Source organism: Labrus mixtus, chromosome 9 (genome assembly GCF_963584025.1).
Source record: "Labrus mixtus chromosome 9, fLabMix1.1, whole genome shotgun sequence".
Taxonomy (NCBI): domain Eukaryota; kingdom Metazoa; phylum Chordata; class Actinopteri; order Labriformes; family Labridae; genus Labrus; species Labrus mixtus.
Window position 1 is genome coordinate 7,831,291 of NC_083620.1, and position 20,367 is coordinate 7,851,657.

The window sequence follows — 20,367 nt, forward strand, 5'->3', positions numbered from 1 at the left end:
AGGAAACATCAGCAACCCAAAATTAATTCAACCCAGAAGTCAAAGAAATCCAGAAGCTCTGTTTTAATATGTTTCCCCCTATCCTCCACAGAGGAACTGTGCACAAAAAAAGGATAAAAGCTCAATTATTAATAGCGCGTTTAAACCTTTCACTAACTGTGTCATGGGTCACTGCACCTCAAAACAGCTCAAGTCAATGAGACAAAAACTTTCAGGGAGATAAAGGTCTCATTGGACCTCCAATTTAAGTTACACTACGTTATATCAATAACACTGTTAATGGAACAATGGAACCTACAAATAACATAAGCTAATTTATCTTCATACCTGGCAGGACTAAAAGATTCAGAAGTGATTTTCACAAACCAAAACATTAATAAATAAAACAACCGTCAGACCACAATATCTGCTTATGAGACGGTATTCCAGAAACCAAGATACAGCTTCAAGCTTTTACACATCTGTCAAAGCTCGGCATTGCATCCTGGCACAAAAATATCAGGAACAAGCCTCATTTTAAAGAACAGCCTCTGCCTCACTGCATCCAAAACGAAGAAAAAGTACACCCAGTTTCTCAAAGGACTTTTCTAAAGGGAGTGTGAGGACATCAAGTATAAGGGGGTTACTGCTACAAACACAACAACACAAAAAATGGTCTCTACAAGTGATTTAGCTTTAAGGGGGTTCTCCAACAAGACCATTCTTCTAAATCTTGAACCTGTCACATACCTCCTCTTCTCAAGTTTTTCGGGAAAGAAACAAACAGTTATTCTGAACCATGGTTAACTGGGGATGTGAAGATATGTATATCATGTGGCGCACCTTCTACCTGCAACTCCACTAATGAGCAAAAAAATACAGACTTCCTGCTTGGAAGGTGCCAAACCTTCCCCCGGTGCATGTGCATTATTCCCAAGGTGTGTGTGAGATCAGCTGTGTGTGCAAGTGAGTGAGTGTGTGTGTGGGAGGGTTAAAACGTCAGATAGGCTTCATACGCCCATGAGTGTAAGATTGAATGTTTGTGTGTGTGTGTGTTTGTGCATATACAACTCGGAGCGGGTGTGTCCCCTCACCGGGTGTGTATGTCGGGGGCCCAGCAGCCCCTCTGGCGGGGGCCCTGAGGCCGCTGTGACTCTGCAGAGGGCTCGCCATGCGATGTGCTCATGAGCGCGTGCGTCGTGTGCCGCTTGGAGCGGTTCGCCAGGTACCTGGGCCGCAGGGAGGGGGAGGACGGGGGGTGAGGGTGGGAGACAGGAAGCAGCGCTGGTCAGCTCTCTGTCCTCATTGGCTAACAGAGACGGGGGATAGCCCCGCCCCTTCCCACCTCTGCCAATGGGTGCCATCATTCATATCATCTTAGCCAATCAGAAAAACATCAGATCATAATAATTACACCATAGATGGATGTTATAGCTTACAGGTATCCCACCACCCCCCAGCTTCCAATTTAAGGATTGGACTGGTAGCCTTCACTTAATTGAGTTTTGCAAGCTTCAGAGTTAGCAAAGCTGTATGAGAAAGGGTGAGCAAGGTCTGGGAACAACTTGGTACTTGTTGAAATGAGAAGGATAAAGAAGCTCTCTGCCAAAGGGTTTGAGAAAAGAGGGCTTTGATTTGGTGGCAGATTCAGTTTGGAACTGTGGCAGAAGGCACTTGCGCGAAGGAGAAAGGGAGAGAGATGGGGTAAGCACCAGAGCAGAATGGCCACCTCCCTTGAGAAAAAGCAGAGCACTCACTCCCAGCAACCCAGGACACCAGCGAGGTCAACAGAAAGTGCTGTCTAAAGAAGGCCAGTGGGAAAATACAACCTAGACCGAGGACTCCATGAACTTAACCTACGCCTGTCCTTACCCTGGGCTAATTTCAGCTCCTGCTTTACACATAGGGTAGTGAAACAGATCTGTGTGACGGACCGAAACTTGGAAATCTTTTACAAATTGTGCATTCAAGTAATTTAGAATACTTTAAGCTGGTTAGTTTTACTGTTTTACATCAGCAATAGAAACCACAGCCCTGTAGGCATGGGTTACGGGCCCTCAAGAGTACCCAGTTTAGACAGCACCCCTGTTAAGAATAACCCTTGATAAAAAGGTGCCATGGTGGATTACCTTTGTACTGCCTCTTGGTCGGGCTCTCCGTCCGATCCCTCCTCATCCACCGGAGCTACTGCAGGGATAGGGTGCTAAGAGAGGCACAGAGTTTACCAGTAAACACTCCAGTGAGTTATTCTATGAGGAGCACATCCCAACATCAAACATACAAAAAATCCAGATACTCACCGGGCTGGCGACGAGTGGTGAGGGCCCCCGAGGCCTCTTGAGGAGCTGAGCGTGTAGCTGAATGTTGGCACCGCCATCTGAAGCTCTCCGACCAAGAGGCCCCATGCCGTTAAGCAGCTGCAGGGTAGGGGGCTGCAGCAAAGATTGCTCCTGGAGGTATGGCAGACATAGAAAGCAAGATTAATCTTATCTATATGTTGATTTCTGAAACTGTATTGACGACTTCCTGAGTCCTTCCAATGCAAATGGGTAGAACCGAGTCTAAACCCACTCACTGTACCTTGTACTCCAGCTGCTGTGTGGGCTGCAGGCTTTGTGTGGGCATTAGAGTGTGCATTTGGCCCATTGTGGGGGCCAGTTGAGGGAAGGGAACCTGGGGGACTGCACCACGAGGGAAACCCGGTGGTAGTTTCTGGAGGTCCTCCTGCATCTCTGTCCTGTAGACAAAGAGACATAAGGGACTCACTGGGTAATTAAAAACAATATCTGGCATTTCAGTTAGCTGCTACACAATGTTTGATACTGTAGAAATAGTAGAAAATATCACTGAAGGTAGTTTGGTTGCGTGTTTATGCGTTACCTTTGGTCTGGTACCCCAACAGTGTGCCGCCTCATCGAAAGGTAGCGAGCCATGGCCTCTGGAGACGGCTCTTCCCCTTCATCACTGTCCAGTGCCATATTAGCTTCCGGCTACACAAAAATGCACACACACATCAGGATATTAGCTGTGCCCTATAGTGTTTCCAATGCTTACAAACATGTACATACATTACATTTTAAGTTTATTTCATAGCTAATAAACATACTTCAAAGTCCAGTTCGCTTACTAAAATCCCTGCTGCAATGCAGTAATCTCATGCATTCTGGTGTTTCACAGCATTTGTGAGTCAGCTTTGAGGCTGTGTGAGTTATATTTGGCAGAGTGAGCATGCTTGATTATGTGTGTCGGATCATAGTCCATTCCTAGCTAAACTGAAAGTAGTTTACTGTAGCGGTAAACCGCTGATAATGGACAAACAGCCAGGAACTACAAACGTGCAAATATGTTAAAAAATGAGACCGGATGCTGCTGTGTTTACGTATTTGTGCTGCAAAGTAGTGCAGCAGAGACTTCCAGCTACAAGAGCTCCTACACCGGTGTGAAACAGGACGACTCTCTAAGTTGGTAGCAGTTGGGATAAGGCCCAAAGTTTGGATTTGAACTCCATTAACGAAAGTCTTGTCTGGTCCTAAGCGTGCATATATCAGTCTCACTGCCGGCCACCTACTGCCCGGCTGACGTAAGCAGGTCAACTCACCTCAACAATCTGGTTCTCTGGGTTGATGAGCTGGACGTGGGGAACAGTCATGCTAACGGGATTACCCTGTGGATCCGTCTGCTGGGCACGCACACAAGCACACACAAATAGACATATAACGGTCAAGTGAGGACTGCACTAGTTCTCCAACAATCTCCTATTTGCTGCGTAATTGGCAGATGTGGGTTATGCAGAACAGCTTCATGTAATGGACCCACAAGGTGACTAATGTGGATTTTAACTAAAGAAACAGAAGATCATATGCACAGTATTTTAGCTCGATTTATAATCAATCCATAGCGGTTTATTATGGGGTGTGTCAAGATCAAGATCTGGACCACCAGCTCTAGCACCTTTGTTTAAGGATTTAAAAATACTTTGTCTTTAGTCGTCCCAACTCCCCAACATTTCATCAAGCTGTGTTGAAAACAGACACATTGGGTATGTACAGCCAGCATCATAACACAAACTAACGGTAAAGTACCTGTACAGCGTTAATAGGATAGCTAATGGAGCGCGGTGTGGGCGGTGCAACACGCAGGGTCTTGTGTTTCTTGAGGCGGTCAGCCAGCAGACTGTAGATGGCACTATAGTGATCGTATGCATCTGTTTGTAAGGACTGGAGAGAAACAGATGGGGACGTTATGATCAACTGAAAGCAGTGCTGAAATTAAAATACATACGTGCGCAAGTAAATACAGAATGTGTGTCCAACCTGAAGTGTTCGCTCTCTGTCCAGACCCATCTCCGACATGGCAATCAGCACCTGCTCATTGATGAGCTCCGTTTCCCGCTCCGTCTTCACCTGCTCACACTCGGCTATCAACTGAAAGAGAGAGAGCGGGAGATATAGAGTTTAATGTAAACTGTCAAGGCATCGTCATTTCACAACGTCGTATGTCACATATCCATGGTCATTTCATTCACAGTTTGGAGAAACTACTCTTGTATCAGAGTTAAATTAAAGAAACGTTCCAATAGTTAGGACATTCCCTTGTTTGCTTCTGTGTGATGAGTTCAGAGAGACAACTTTTTGTGTTTGTCATGAGCCCTGGTCAGGTAGAATGAAGGTGAGTGCTTATAAATATTTTTTATTTTGGAAGAACACACACCTTCCTTAAAGTTTTTATATTGATTCATGAGCCTTAAAACCTTAGACTTTCATTGGTTGGGACGTGTCATTCCCAAGTGGCAACCTCTGATGAAAAAGGCAGCCAATATGGAATTGCAAAAACCTGCAGTTCCTTGAGTGTCCACTAGAGGCTGGCTCCAAAAGACACATACACACCACATATTACAGTGTCCTTTTGGACAGCAGATATTAACATGGTACAAAAAAAACGATTTTGTTCTTATTGGTTCATGTCTTAATCAGAACACATTTCAGGGGGTTGATTTTTTTTTTTAGCCTTTTAGTCCTTTATTTTATGAAGGATAAGAGTTATGGTGTGGCCGACCTGAGTGACGGACAAGTGCATTTCACAGTGTGAAGCTACGAGCTAACTCAAGAGGGCTAACATTAGCCTGCCAACACAACAATGCAGGCCACAGGCAAGTGCAGCTCGAGCAAAGGGCAAGTTTGTCAGCCGCTTTGTGTGAATGAGAGGGGAGGGGAGATGAACGTGGCTCACTGGGGGAAAGCAGAGGCTTCAGTAGGGCGAGGTGCAGCACATTCTTCTCTTGATACAATTTTAACATTTGGTGCAGAGAATGGGTGGTGCATAATAACCTGACAACAAAATTAAGAAAGTAGGAAACATATGTCATCATAGCTATCATTAAACAGCTCTGGAGATATTGAGTGTCGGATACTCACCCTGTCGAAGTCCGGGTCAGGGTCTCCTTGTCTCATCCACTTGTTCTTACAGATCTGCTCCATGGTCAACCTTCTGCTGGGCTCTAGCACTAACATGTGTCTGATCAAGTACTCACAGTCTGCAAGGACACAGCGACATGCAGGTGCACTCATGTTAGAAACACAGCACATATCACAGCAAGTAGAAGGTTTTCCAACAATGCAGAGTCAAAATTAACAGCCGAGTTTTAACTAGCTATAACGGTTTGTATTACTCAGAATGCTATAGGTCTGATTTTTGTTAAGGAATAGTAAAAACAGATTGTACCAAGTCCACAATATTTTAACAGTAGAATAACACTTTATAACCCCTCATCAGCAACATACAGGCATCAGTCACTTTGAAAGGACAAAAGGACTTTACAAATATAAACTCAACAAAGTTAGTGCCTTATCTTTATTCATATGTTAATTCTCATGTCCATGCACATTTGTTGTTGCTGTTGTTGTTGATCTTTTGCACATTATCTTGTACTTTTGTATATCTATTTGGTGTTTTTGTATCATATTTTCAATTATGTGGATTTGTCTGACCACTGGTAGTGTCATGGAGTAATGTCTTCAGAAGCGTGTCACACTTTTGTTTATTTTATGCACAAAGATGCAAATGGTACCTAAAACAGAAGTGTTTTAAGGGTAAATTCTACCATTAGTGTTGCAGTATTTCTCAGAACAACATTTAGGGACAGGCATTCACAAACCAACTTACAAAGTAAAGCCATCATGAGGCAGAGTAGTGATGACTGCTCCTGTGAGGAGGAGACTTCTAAAACTGCTAGGTTCAATTCATAAAAATCTTTCAGCAAAAAATGTATGTGGAGGGAAATGCACCTCGTATATTTAATCTAAGTTCAATGATTCCTACAGTGTCACTTCATGAGAACAAGGAAAAAAGTTTGGAGAGAGGAGAAAAAGAGCGGACACAGGAAAGAGTAAAAGTCGACGAGAGACGTACCTGTGGACATGAAGAAAGGGATTCGGAACTTGCCACTGAGGACACGTGCCCGCAAATTTTGTAGAGTGCTGCCGTCAAAAGGTAGGGCACCACACACCAAAACATACAACACCACGCCTAAGCTCTATAGGAAAGAAAAAAAAACACAGCAGGGTATAAGCTTATTACATAATTTTAAACAAAGCTTTCATAAACAATCTATTAAAAAAATATTACAGAACATTTTCAATAAGCCGTACGCTTACCAAACAGTGTACCTACCCATATATCTACTTTAGGTCCATCATACTCCTTGCCCTCAAAAAGTTCAGGTGCAGCGTAAGGGGGGCTGCCACACCATGTCTTCAACAACTGGCCTCGAGAAAACAGGTTACTGAAGCCAAAATCTGACGGGGAAGAGAGGAGACACATTTTTTTTATTGTAATCTCATCACTTTCCTCAGCAGAATAAATTCAATCGGCCCAGCAAAAAGCTCCAAAAGCACATGTTCACACATGCCTTTCGCCCACTCATCGAGACAGCCCAAAACCACTACATTAACTTTCCCACCCATACACATTCTTAAGTGCACACACACACTCTCACACACCTGCAATTTTGATGTTGAGGTTGTGGTCCAGCAGCAGATTCTCAGCCTTCAGGTCTCTGTGGACGATGTTGCGACAGTGACAAAAATGGACTGCTGCCACAATTTGCTTGAACTTCTTCCTGGCGTCCTTTTCCGCCATGCGCCCATGAGCCACCAGGTGGTCTGTATAGGAACACAAACAATGTAAAATATCTATTTATGGTGGTCACTTCTTTTAATACATTAAATAAATCTAACAACATTATTCATGATGGAGACATCCAGAGCTGATTCTTTAATCCTTTGGAAAATGGAGACATGGCTTAGGATTCAAGACATGACTCATTTGAGATTTCAAACATGTGACAAAGAATAAAACAAGAGTTAACATGAGACATTTTCACAAATGCACTACTGAAGAGAATTAGATAGAACCTTTATTATCATTGTATAAAAGGACGCAACGAAACATTGTTAGCAACAATCCTAAACAGCAGCATTTACAACCCATTTATGTTTGTTTATGGGTTGAGGAGTTTGTCCACAGCTCTGGGATAGAAGCTGTTTATTAGTCTGTTTGTCCGTGTGCGAATGGTCCTGAGTCTGCCTGAGGGAAGGGTGGTGAACATACAGTGTCCGCGGTGAGATGTGTGGTTCCGTATGTTTGAGTCAAACAGCAGGACTGCCCCTGAAGGGGAAACTCCAGATGAAGTCTGAGTGAAAAATCCAGCTGTTTGCGTTCACACATGCAGCTCACACTGAAAACTTACAAGATTTTCTAGAGTTTTGTGAAAGTATGAAAGCACTCACAGGGAGCAAGTAAAACAATCATGGTGGTAAAAAACTTTTAAAATAACCTCTAAATAATAAACATTCTTAACCTATTGAACGTGACAAGGTTTTGACAGATTTCTTTTTGCACTAGACCAAAAAAGATACAAAAACAACTGGAACAATAATGACAGCAACTGCACAGCAGGAGAGCCGATAAAATAGAAAGCCTCCATCATGGTAACCAAGTAACTCCTTACCGAATATCTCTCCACCGCTGGCATACTCTGTTACCAGATAGATCATCCTCTCCGTCTCCATCACCTGAAAACAAAAACAATCGACAACAATCAGGACCTTTAAAAAGCTCTGACAAGCCAATATCTAGGGATGTGATCTTCACACATTTCACACGGGCGAGCGTAAAACAGTGTAAGGTTTATAAACAGGGACGTATTAATACATTCAATATGCTTTTAAAGTTTTCTTGATGCTAGATGGTTTGGTGTTACGATCCCAATGAAGCTGCAAAAATCAGGGCAACAACAACAAACAAACAAACAAGAGATCATTTCAAAACTTCTGCAACTGACAGTGTTTTGAAAAGAAATCCAGGGATGTTTGAATTTATCCCAACCTATTTCTACAATTTATTTTGTCCAGTTCCTTTCGGGTCATGGGGCTCAGGTGCAAGAGGCAAGCGTATTGTGTTATCAGCTCTGTGGGAGAGAGAGCAAGTGTGTACCTGGAAGAGGCGGATGATGTGGGGGTGCTTCAGCAACTTCATGATTTGGACCTCTCTGAAGATCTTCTTAAGGTTCTCATCGTCCAGCTGAGTCTTATCCACTATTTTTATAGCCACCTGGAGACGGAGAGAGAAGAAAGGGATGTGAGAAGATGAATGATGAGACAAGGAGAGGGTGTGGAGAAGATAGAGGGATGGATCAAGGAGGGAGGAGAGAGAGGGAAGGAGGGGGAGTATTGAGGACAGATTGAGACATAAATAGAGTGAAAGTGCTCTTGAGTGTTTACATTAGGGGTGAGACAAAATATCAACATGTCATTATATCGTTGTTCTAACTCATTACCAAATCGCTGGTGCCAAATAGAGATAATTTTATATAAAACAAGGCACACTGAACAGATTTCCCAGCCAAATTAACTCACAGAGTCACTTCTTCATGACACCTCAGGGTGGCACTTAAGATATGAGTTACGTGAATAAAAGTGAATTGGCCAAAGAAGAAGCTGACAGTGGGATAAAATCTGAAGAATTAGACAGCATGATGTCAGACACTTGTGAAAGTTGAAGCACGATTAGCAGGGCTGTGCATCTTCTCTGGTCTCATGTAGTGAAGACCGGTCTAAAGACCACTTTTTGAAGGTCTCGTCTCTGAATTGAATGTTTTTTTACGATGTCTTACTCTTGTCTCAGTCTCAGACTGGGCGGACTCCGGATTTTAAATAAAGACTGGTCAAGGCCACCACTGATTGGCTATTTATCCATTTATTATTATCTGTAATTAGAAGGAGAACACCTCTTTCTAAAAGAACAAATATCTTCAATTAATTTGTAGTTTGATTTTTATCTCCCAGTTACAGCCTCAACTTTCCCGGTAGTAAGTGACAAGCCCCCGCATAAAAGATGAGGATTTTTCATGGATATTTATGGTCCAGTCCTTGTCTCAGTCTCGCCCTGCCTGGGTCTTGGTTTTGTCTCGGTCTTGATCCCTAAATGTCTTGGTCGCGTCTCGACCTCGGAGCACTCTGGACTCGGGTATGTCTTGGTCTCAGTTAGTGACTACAACACTAGTCTCATAATTTAATTAAATTTAGATTATCCTGTCAATGATTATCATTTGATATCAAGATGCATCACGATTGGTTTCATCTTCAATTTTCTATATTACTGTTCATGGCTACTTCATCAATGAAGACAAGCAGTCAGATAAACATGAACTCCCTAATTTGTACAAGTTAGAAAGTGCTTTAGAAATGTCAATATAAATGTCAACAAAAACCAAAACAAAAGAATTATATAGGTCAAGCCACAACTGGGAAGGTAATTGCAACGTCAGGCACTTCTCAACATGAAGTCAAACTGTGTGTTGTCAAACAGTGTGCTTCCTCTGGATTCCAACGTGTCAGGGAAACTGACCCAAGCCGTGACCTTCTACTGTGAGCACAACTCTTGCGTAACTGCCGAGCCCTCGACAATGGCTCTGGCAGTGTGGACAGTGATGGTGTGTGACAGGAGCTTTGCTTTCCCACTTAGGAATGGTTAGAACACTTTAATGACTTAATCAAGCAAAGCTAATGGAGCTGCCCCAAAACACTGCATCGTCCAAAAATAGATGAGCAAGTTGAGTCTGGGTGTGGAAAAAAAATGAAAAGAATGTGTCCTGCATTAACACACACATGTATGTACATACTAGTGATGTTCCTATCGACTCATTTTCTGGGCGGTGAACGAAAACTTAAAACCAGACTAACTGACTAGTCAAAAGGAAAGAAACACACAAAAAAGGCAAACTTGAGCATTATTTATTTGAAATATTCTGTGTGCAAATGAACCAGCAAGCACTTCAGATCTCCTTGGAGGTGAATGCCGACATGGCTGTGCTATATGTGATACCGCAGCGGTCAGATATCCAGGTTAATCAGACACAGACAACATACATTTTTATCTCAATTTTCAAGATCAAAATACTGCCACTGCCAGACTCACTGCTACTACGAGATGCTATCAGTTCAGTGTGCTGTCTACATCCAGGCAGTAGAACCAGGAGAGAAGGCCCATTAGCCAAAGCTACAGCCAGACTATGGCTACAGCCCTAGCTAGTTGTGTGTGACTGTGTTACAGTTTGAGCCTAGAATTTGACCCGCATTAAGGGCAAACATAACACACATTTTTATCGTTTCTTTAACCAGCTAGTAATTCTGGTGTTGACTAGCGAGGGTGACGACGTTCAACAATTTCGTCAGCTACTCCTGCACATCCCCTTTGCATACACACACCAACACAAACAGCACCACTTCTGGTAAATCTTGCCGAGTGCCATCCCTAGCTCCCCTTTTCCTGGCAGCAGACACAAGGAAGATGAGACAATCTGAAGCCTGACCCGGCTCACTTCCTCTTGCAGACAGGAAGGGGAAGTTAGGAAGGGCAAAGAGGGGCTCATGAGAGGGTACAGCTCATGAGAGGGCTTGTTTGTTTAGCTTGTGGTCTATATCAGCATGCTGGGTCTGCATCTCACCGTCTAGTAAAGCACTGGGATAGTGCTTTACAACACACGCAATGATCGCTCGACACAAAGAAACGATAATCAAATTGAATGCCAAAACTTTTATTAATCAAGTTTTATTGAATTGTTGTTGCAGCCCTTATACAGTTAAGTCATATCAAAATACAATAAAAACTTTTGCCAAGTGTGCGAGTATGTATGGGTCTGTTTAGAAACTATGAGGTATTTTAAGCTCAAGCTATCTATTCTTGGCATGGGAAGTTTTACAGTTTTGTTGATGTAATCGCTCCCCACTGCATCTTCTGGAGGATAACAACAGGACATCTGATTTTTCAATTCACACACTCCAACACTAAGAAGTATGCGGACATCAACATGCACATCATGCTCATTTCAAGTCCTGACAACAGGGGGACTAGGCCACAGTTGAAATGGTACGGCAGTGAGGAGGTAATAGATTTTGTTGAGTTGCAGACATTTCTGATTTAAGATTGGTCACTCAGATGCTGTGTTTGCCTTACCACAGTGGTCATTCAAATGATTGTTAACAAGGCTGCCAGTAAAGTAAGGGCACTGCTTCAGATTTTCATCCCTTTAAAAAAAAAAACTGGCATCTTGTCATTCTAACAAGCATAGAGCTGGCAGGTTGGGTTTCCAGCTTTAGCTCCAGCCAAGGTACAGTAAATGTTTTGTGACTGAGAGTGTGTACCTTAGCAGCCTCAGGGTGTTCACTCCACTTTGCACTAGCTACCATGACGCAGGAATTTTCCATCCATAGATCTGGGTTCACACACACACACACACACACACACACACACACACACACACACACACAGACACTCCTGAGAGGCCGGCTGCAATGAGATAAAGTGTCACATAGCCCCTCGGATCACAAGACAGTGACCTCAGCACAGCATCATGCTGGAGCAGCTGCTGTCCAGTGGAGGAGCATCTACTGTATATTTCAATACACAGACACCACAATTTAAACTGCATAGCATGACAGCATAGTGAGTTGTAAGTGAAATGCACATGTTAAACTAACTGAGGAGTATTGTTGGAAATCACTATGTTTGCCACAAGGTCAAAGCCTGCCTGGGATTTTCTAGAAATGTTTGGGAGTGCATATGTGAAAAAGGCCAAGGACTCCAAAGATTCAACATGATTGCCAGCTTTAATACAAGTTGACATCTATGAACCTACCATACAAGAGACAACAAGACAAGAGATTACTGGGAGCTTATTAGGAGCTTATATACAAGCTACTGACACACAGCAACATCTTTAAAGCGGTCAAATGTCCATCTGGGTTAACGTAAACACGTACGCAGGAAAGTATCAGCCGTTTAAATCAGGTACATCAGCATGTTGGTTTGAGACAGTCCAACTGTGCTTCATACCTGTCATGTATTTTCTATGGTAGTAAGTGAAGACCAGCTTGTGGTTGCTGCCTATGTAATTACATAACTAGTTTCGCTGTTATTATTTTGATAACCTAGGCAATTAGCAAGACGCCTCCTCCCCAAAAGGTTAATCTACTATTAGGAAGGTGTTTTACTTAGTAAATATTCAAAACATGCCGTGTGTATTTGCATGAACTTATGAGTCATAAAAAGAGGTGAACAGAGCCCACTTACGTATGCAGGGAGAGGAAGAAGGGTTGGGAAAAGCAGCATGTGCATTGTGCAACAACACATCAAAAGAATGCCCAAGAAAATAGCCCAAAAAGTTCATCGTAACCGTTCTGGTTGATATGTTTTGATCACTATACTCTCTGATTGAACAAAGATAGAAGTGGTTAGTACACCCTTTGTAATGCTCTGATTCAAGAGCTGCATGCATGTTTCCCAACCTCTATTAAACAGTGTAAGATATCAGCAAAATATGAGGATTAAATAATTACATCACAGCCAAAAAGCTGTAAAGTCAGAAATTATACGGTAATATTCTGTCCCGGTTTTGATCAGGTTTTTCAAGTATCCCGTTTTTGTGTTTGTGCATGTGCATGTAAACATCATATCCTGATTTCAGAAACCTTCTGGAGTAACAAAGAAACTGAGTTTTGTCTTTGGGTAATGAAATAATTAAATATAATTGGAAGTTAAGCATCAAAATGCTGACCTATCCAAGTCTGTGGTGAACAGGCTATATGACGCCAGTTTCCAAACATATGCGGTTGCCACGGTTTCTGTAGTTAAAAAATAAACATCACTGCCGCCTGCGCAAATATGATGCAGTAATCAGAAACCGGGAAATTGGTATTTATTTATCATGTATACAGGGATATGAATAACCAGGTTTCTCAGTGTGCATCTCAACGCCATATCCTGAACCTAATCGAACCCGGGATAAGGCTCATAACCGGGATACTCAAGACCATGCAAACACACTCAGTGCTTTATTCATTTTGAAAACATCCAACCATGGCTAAACCATAATGAGGCTAATCCTAAACAAAGAATCCTGTCTATGGTGTCATGTCTAGAGAGGGAAGCTCGGGCTTGTGCTCACATGCGCACACGGGCATGCACGCACGAACACACATAACGAGTGATGTCATGATATTATGTATGGGGTTAACCGTCATGAACAGGTGACACAGATTTTTACACCTGCTGAGGGTGTTATGCCCAGGATTAACCCACATCAGCATACGAGTGAGAGTTACCTCGCACTAAAACACAAAAGGTGGAAAATACATCTATATCTGTAAAGCTAGTATTTACAATAGTTAACCAAGGCTGCTTGGTAGACTGAAATTCATGCTTGAGTGTTTGTGTGTGTTCGTATGAAGTCACAGGGCATCACACAGCGTCATACACGCTAGATAATGTCACGGCAGGTCAACACTATGACTGTCTTATGCACACACAGATGAAAGCGTACAGGCAGGATGAGTCAGCACGTCTTTCAGAGATGTTCTGCTTGTGTGTTTTGCACTGCTATGATGTGTGGAAATGACTCACTTGAGTGTATCGGGCTTAGAGTACAAGACTGGGGACATGCTACAGTGTGGAAAACTGGACAGCACACATTCATTTGCTGGTTGCAGTTTTTCCTCTTGCACAGAAGAGCCCACACGGTATGGTGCAATCATTTTGGTAAGTATACAAACGGTATTCTGCTTAACATATATTGATTGGTTGTGATAGCGCCAATAGGTTTAAAGAGGACATATTATCCCCCTTTTCCACCTTTTCAAACAGTCCCCTGTGGTCTAAATTAAACATTAAACATTAAACATCTGTGCTGTGGTCAAAAATGAATCAAGCACCAGAAACCCTGTATAAACCAGCTCTCTCAGAACGCTCCGTTTTGGTGTGTGTGTCTCTTTAAATGTAATGAGCGGGCAAAGAATGTAAGTGATGCTGACCAGAATTGCAAATTGGCATCTGCAATCGGCCAAATTTGGGTGTTGAGTGCAGTGTCGGGTGAATTTGTTCAACCTACAGGCCACTGTGGAGGGTAAACAAAGGTAACGTGCGATAACAGAGTGTAGGGGTGTGTTTAAACAGTCAATGTCTTGCTGTCTTAAATCCAAGATGATTAAAAGCAGCGGGCTGTGGCGGTGTCCCGAGGTCAAATGAGCGGGTGTAAATACTGTTACTCCTGACAGCGTTAGGCCTGCTTGATTATGGCAAAAATCATAATCACAATTAAAGATACAATATGTAGATTCCGCCGCCAGGGGGCTTTAAATCAATAATGCAATAACAAAAGATGACATTGAGGCTGGAGGGGAATCATGGGGGTTCTATCTGCTACTCTATTGTTCCACTTTGTTGTAATAACGTTTTACACAGCATCCCAGTTTCTGTCTGGTAGACATTGATCATTCTCACAGAGGTATCAATTCAACATGCCAAAGACCCAGGAGGTCTGCCTCACTGACGCAGGAAGCCTAAGAGTACCTGACAAATTCAGCTCTATAGGTATACAGCTCTAGTAAACACTTTACACATTATTGCATATGTTGTGTCTCCATGACAGACATCGGGCTAAACCAGTGGAAAGTAAGTTCTATCCAGAAATGGTAGTTGGAGGCTGTGACCACCGTCATCACTATGGAAACCACTACACTTCAATGAAGCGACCTTTCTCCAACTAGGAGCCTTGGCAACACACAGTCGCCTCTGACAACAAGCAGCGCTGTGGATGATGATGATGGCAGAGTTGTGATTTTCTTTGCCGCAACCATGCATCCTGCCATGTATTGTTCTGAAACGCACATGCACACAAACCGCTGATATACTCCTGTTATTCATAAAGGAACACGATCACACTAACGAGGCCCTGGCAGTCCTACCTTGTGTCAAGTAACACACACATGCACAAACAGTCTGGTCTGTGTTCCTGTCTTCCTGAAGCCGACTGGCTGCAGAGTCACACAACTAGCAATGCAAGAGAAGACAACTAGAGGCAGGGAAAATAACACAGCGGTTGTTGTATTATTCACCCAAATGATGTCACATCTGTGTGTGAGAAACATGGAGGGGATGCTGTATGTTTGAGAGAGATATGCAAGAGTATGTGTGTGCAGCTGAGGGGGTTGAAATTGTTACACAGTACATTAGGCCTGTTACCTAACGCTTGCCATCCTGCCTGCCCTCTTCCTCCTGCTCATCCTTTTCTTTCCTAAAAAATAACACTCAACAGGAAGGGGAGAAGACAGGAAAATGAGGCAAAAAGAGGGATGGGGGAGGATGTCCTTCCACACAGGCAAACAGATCAGTACAAGGCACACAGTGCCATACGTAACCACCGATCTCGCTCACCTTGCTGTTGGCACAACAAAAGGTGCCTTAACTTGATCTTTAAATCAGGTTGGACAAGGGCACTGGCGGTACCTCCTCTGTCGAGCAAATACACTCAAGCATGCACACACAATGGCAGTCCTGCACATTATATTCAGGAGGCTTAATACAAACACTGGAATGGAAATGACCACAGTCAGTATAATGACAGAAAAACTTCAACATATCTCAGGTCCAATGACCTTTAAATCTCTAGCAAAGTCTATGGGTTCCTTTGATCACATTTTTAAATGTTCACAATTTCAAAATGTAGATGTTTAAGTATTAGTCAGTGGTAAAGACAATCCTTTGTTGTTGCCAGGCAGATTATGTTTCTTTCAAATACAAATCAGTAAATCTCAGACGAAGTCCTTTTGTGGTTTTCATCACTGAATTTATCAATTCAATACTAGCAATGTATGACTTAACCTGATAGGGTCATGAACTATTTCTTACATTTTAAGACCTAAAATCTTAATGAAAACAACTTTGAATTCTGAAAAAAATGAGACCTCTGGATTACTGCAGGCTTAGTTAGCACTATTAAATACCTAATTTCCAGCAACGGGTGAAGAGAGCGACAGCAAATATCAAACATCCTCACCTCTGACTGGTGTCAGCCTGTCACTGCCGGCATGTGGGACAAGGGAGTAATGGGTGCAGATAAGCGTGACTGGTGGCCGCCATGTTTGTTTTGATGTTACGTCTCTACCTGTGCAGGTAGTTGGCAGCTGTCAGAAACCATGGTAAGGCGTATACATGCCACAGTATCCTGTTTTCATTTTGAGTTAGTCAGGTAGCAAGATCAGGTTTCTCAAAATGGGGATAAGGGCTTATCCCGGTTTCTGATATCAGGATATGATGTTTACATGCACAAACACAAAAACAGGATACTCAAGTTCATGTAAACGCACTCATTCCCTCGCAGAAAAATTAGAAAATAAATGTTCATTTTTGAAGGGGCATTATCCTCAATAACATTTATTGATATACTGAATTCAGCATTTATCATGACATCCTCAACACGTCCCCAATTGCCTTTGACACAGCCTCTGCATGAAAGTATCAAAATTCCTGTTTTAAGTTTCACTAGCAGGTGCTCATCAGGAGATTAACTTCAACTATTTCAACCTCTAGGTGCAGCACCTGACGGTCTGTAGCTCTGTACAAATCCAAGGTTTGTGTTGTGTTTTGTTAGCAAGAATTTTACATCAAGAACCATATATGCACAATGATTTGCAAAAGTCATAACGGACCGGTAGGTGAAATGTTTGTACTGGAGAAATAAACTTCCAGACAATAAACCTGATGAGTGTTTTAAATTTAACTAAACAAAAGAGCAAATGAGGCAGAGAAAGGGCCCATCCCTTTCTGCACAGCTGAGCTACCTCGTATAAAGAACCAGGCCCTCTTCTGAGTGACTGCCCTGCTGGGTGTCATCCTGCTCCATAGAACAACTTAGTATGTTTACATGCACAGTAAAGTCGAGCAACTGTTATAGCTCGATTACGCCTTAAATTGGACTTCTGTCCTTACCCCAATATTCAAGAATGGCAGGGGAGTTGACGGAAGTATGTCAGACTCCGCTATAGTAGGTGGGCGACAGGTAGGTAATGCACCCTGTCTCTGCTTGTTACCGTTGGACCCTCATTTGGTTCACCTTTTACGCCACATACCAAACAATCAACAAGTTAACAAGCAGCAAATTGGTTTTATGTCAAAACCGTGAAAACATGAAAAAGCTCTGTACATTTTATATGTTCTCCCTCTTCTCTTCTCACTGGATCATTAGAAAAGCTGTGCCATGAAACAAAGCTACAAAGCACACTTCTTCAAATGACTGATCATTATCCATATTCATGACATTAACAGACATTTAAAAGCATACTCCTATTCTTCTGGTATTCATGAGCTACTGGGGAACCTGGAACATCCCTTACCTCGTCGATAAAAACCATGAGCTGACTGGTCTGTGACCGAAATCAACAGACAACAAACAAGGACTCTTTTTCTTTCTATCAGTCTGTGATCGACTGTCAAGTTGTCATCTGTCCATCTCTTACACTCAGAATGACACATACAGTCAAACACTACACATTCAAAAAAGAATTAATTTTTATATTTGTCTTCTAAGAGGCTACACACACTGCCACCATTCCGCATAATCAGGCAAAACCATCAAAGTCTTTCAATAACGTTAAAGTCCTAAACAAATCTCCTCTAAACATGGCACTCCCTGACCCAACTTTTTTTTTGGCTCCATGGATTTGACGGGAAGGTTCTCAAGGCAATCTGACTCTTGTCTGTCTGTCTGTTTGTGTGTATATCAACACAGGCATAGTGGTAGAGCTGCAGTCTCAGCTCCCTCGACACACACCTTTATCTGTGTCATTAAAAACAATCAAATAAAAAACAAACATTTACAGAACAGGAGCTGTCTGTTTGTTTAGTCTCTGGCTTGTTGTGTTTGATACCAGGCATCCATCATAAGGGATGTGCACACTAATCACAACAGTCCTGTCATTAAAGAAAAGCTTTGCATTACACCTCATTGCATGTATTGCCCTGAGTGGAAGCTCAAATGAGAGTTTCATAGCAGATTTTAAACTTTAATGCATTTGCTTGCCAAATGCACCAATTTTGGCTTTGTGATTACTTCTTTTGCCATCTCCTATTTCATATTATATTCCTATTTAGGATATCTTATTTATTCTTGCACTGTCACTTATTTGGGTTCTTATTATTCTCCACACTGTTTTTACATAACTCTGCAACTACTAATCATACAACTAGCCAATTTAACACTGCCCAACATCTCTAAAAGTCCCGTATAGCTTCTGTTTGGCCATGCATGGATGTAGTTTATTTCAGATGACTAGTGACTACTTGTAATTGCATACTTGTTTGCCTTTGCAATGCTGCAACCTTAACTTTCCTCAGTGGGGATCAATAAAAGATTATCAAACTGGTTTTTGCCCTTTTGAGCTTTTCGCGACCATGCCTGTCAAGAACACCAAGCCAGCACACCCAGACTGACACGTGACCGCACACAGCCTGGAAACATTATTTAGGTACCTGATCCATTGATCGGAACACAAACATGAATGCATCTGAATTTTTGTGGGAACCTTCTGCTTGAAATGCCCCCAACGTTCCCCTACCTACCATAAAAGTCCAAAGCCCATTTTGGGGTAAACAAAAATCCTTGAAAAAGCGTGGGTGCCAGGTCGAGTGTCCACTGAGTTAAAGATCTACAGAATAAAACAGACCTGTGTTGAACCTGAGTGTCTCTCATTTTGAATGATAGTGTTTCTTTAATATCCTTATTTTGTAATAATGTCTGATAATGAATGTGTCCAATAATCCAGTATTCTGCTAACTGTCGTCTACTGAATGAAAAGACGTCCACATACGTTAAACTGAAAGTGTCTGGTGGCAGAGAGCACTCATTTTAACATGTCAATAGTTTTTGACAATCGTCGGACACTAAATCCCGTTCTTTCAACCAAATGATCAGTGGCTTAAACCCATTTGTTGAATTAATCACTCTTCTGGCAAAACCTTAAATAATTTTACCAAGTTAGGCATTATTTTGCAAATATCATCCACCCCTTTTTTTTTAACACTCTAAACTCCTTCTCACTTACAAAATCACATTTTGCCCTGTGATGCACGATGGTAATCCAAAGTGGCAGAAGTTAAATGCAACTACAGGAAAGGTGTCACAGTTTTTACACACAAATCACTCACAACTGAAAAACACTTGTTGCTAATGTTGTGATAAAACCAATATAAGCCAGTTCAAAGTGCACTGAATGGAGACAATCCCAGAGTCAAAGGAGGAAGAGTGCGTGCGAGAGGTTTACAGACTACGAGGAGGAAGGGGACGAAGAAGACCAAGAGCAGAAATTTTGGATCTTCGTGGGTTGATTCAGAGTACCGCAACATTGTGAAACAATAGTATATATAGGAATTGAAGGGCGCCACTGGCCTAGTGGAGGGTGCCCAATGTATGGAGGCTGTGATCCTTGAATTGGGTGGCCCGGTTTGAATTCGACCTTTGGCCCCTTTTCCGCATGTCTCTCTCTGCCAGATTTCCAACTCTGTCCACTGTCCTGTCTCTAGAGTAAAAGTCATAAACACTCCCAACATAAAATTTAAAAAAAACTTGGAATTGAAAGTGCAGACAACAGCGTGCAGGAGTCTTTTAATTGTAGTTTTATCTTGGACTTCTGCCCTACGCACCTGTCCAGGTATGTATAACACACACACAGGTATAACACTTTTTGTGCATTTCTTTGGGAAAATGTAACTCAATTTTTATTTATTTATATTTATTATACTATGTATTGTGATTAACTGTACTTGCTTGCTTACTCACTTGTCTCAAAAATTATTATGTGGAGCGATGGCTGTCTGCAGTGTTTACCTTCTCATTGGTGTTTTTATTTTGACTGCTTTGTTTTGATTTGGATGTTGAGCTTTTATAGGCGTAGTTTAAAAAACGTTTGTGTTTAAATTTTAGAAAACAAAAAGGGACGAAAGTTTCAAGAAATATGTCATAAACAATAGTGGAAACACAGTGTTAAGAAAGTGTCTGGT

General features: G+C 42.2%; 1 protein-coding gene and 1 long non-coding RNA gene across 4 annotated transcripts in view; one reads left to right on the plus strand and one right to left on the minus strand.

Moving 5' to 3' along the window:
• LOC132979843 (uncharacterized) overlaps nt 1-20,367 on the plus strand; it is a 700,158-nt gene that overhangs the window by 659,376 nt on the left and 20,415 nt on the right. The window lies entirely within an intron of this gene.
• sik3 (SIK family kinase 3) overlaps nt 1-20,367 on the minus strand; it is a 33,458-nt gene that overhangs the window by 12,034 nt on the left and 1,057 nt on the right. Inside the window, exons 2-15 of one of the 3 annotated variants that reach the window (XM_061046100.1) lie at nt 8,473-8,589; nt 7,988-8,051; nt 6,978-7,139; nt 6,649-6,773; nt 6,388-6,511; nt 5,394-5,512; nt 4,293-4,403; nt 4,062-4,196; nt 3,578-3,658; nt 2,860-2,969; nt 2,560-2,716; nt 2,280-2,429; nt 2,109-2,182; nt 1,074-1,208 (exon numbers count right to left, since the gene is read on the minus strand). In XM_061046100.1, the coding sequence (XP_060902083.1) occupies nt 1,074-1,208; nt 2,109-2,182; nt 2,280-2,429; nt 2,560-2,716; nt 2,860-2,969; nt 3,578-3,658; nt 4,062-4,196; nt 4,293-4,403; nt 5,394-5,512; nt 6,388-6,511; nt 6,649-6,773; nt 6,978-7,139; nt 7,988-8,051; nt 8,473-8,589 (1,664 nt within the window). The remainder of the gene's footprint in view (nt 1-1,073; nt 1,209-2,108; nt 2,183-2,279; nt 2,430-2,559; nt 2,717-2,859; nt 2,970-3,577; nt 3,659-4,061; nt 4,197-4,292; nt 4,404-5,393; nt 5,513-6,387; nt 6,512-6,648; nt 6,774-6,977; nt 7,140-7,987; nt 8,052-8,472; nt 8,590-20,367) is intronic. The other 2 variants (XM_061046098.1, XM_061046099.1) reach the window with 2 other exon arrangements.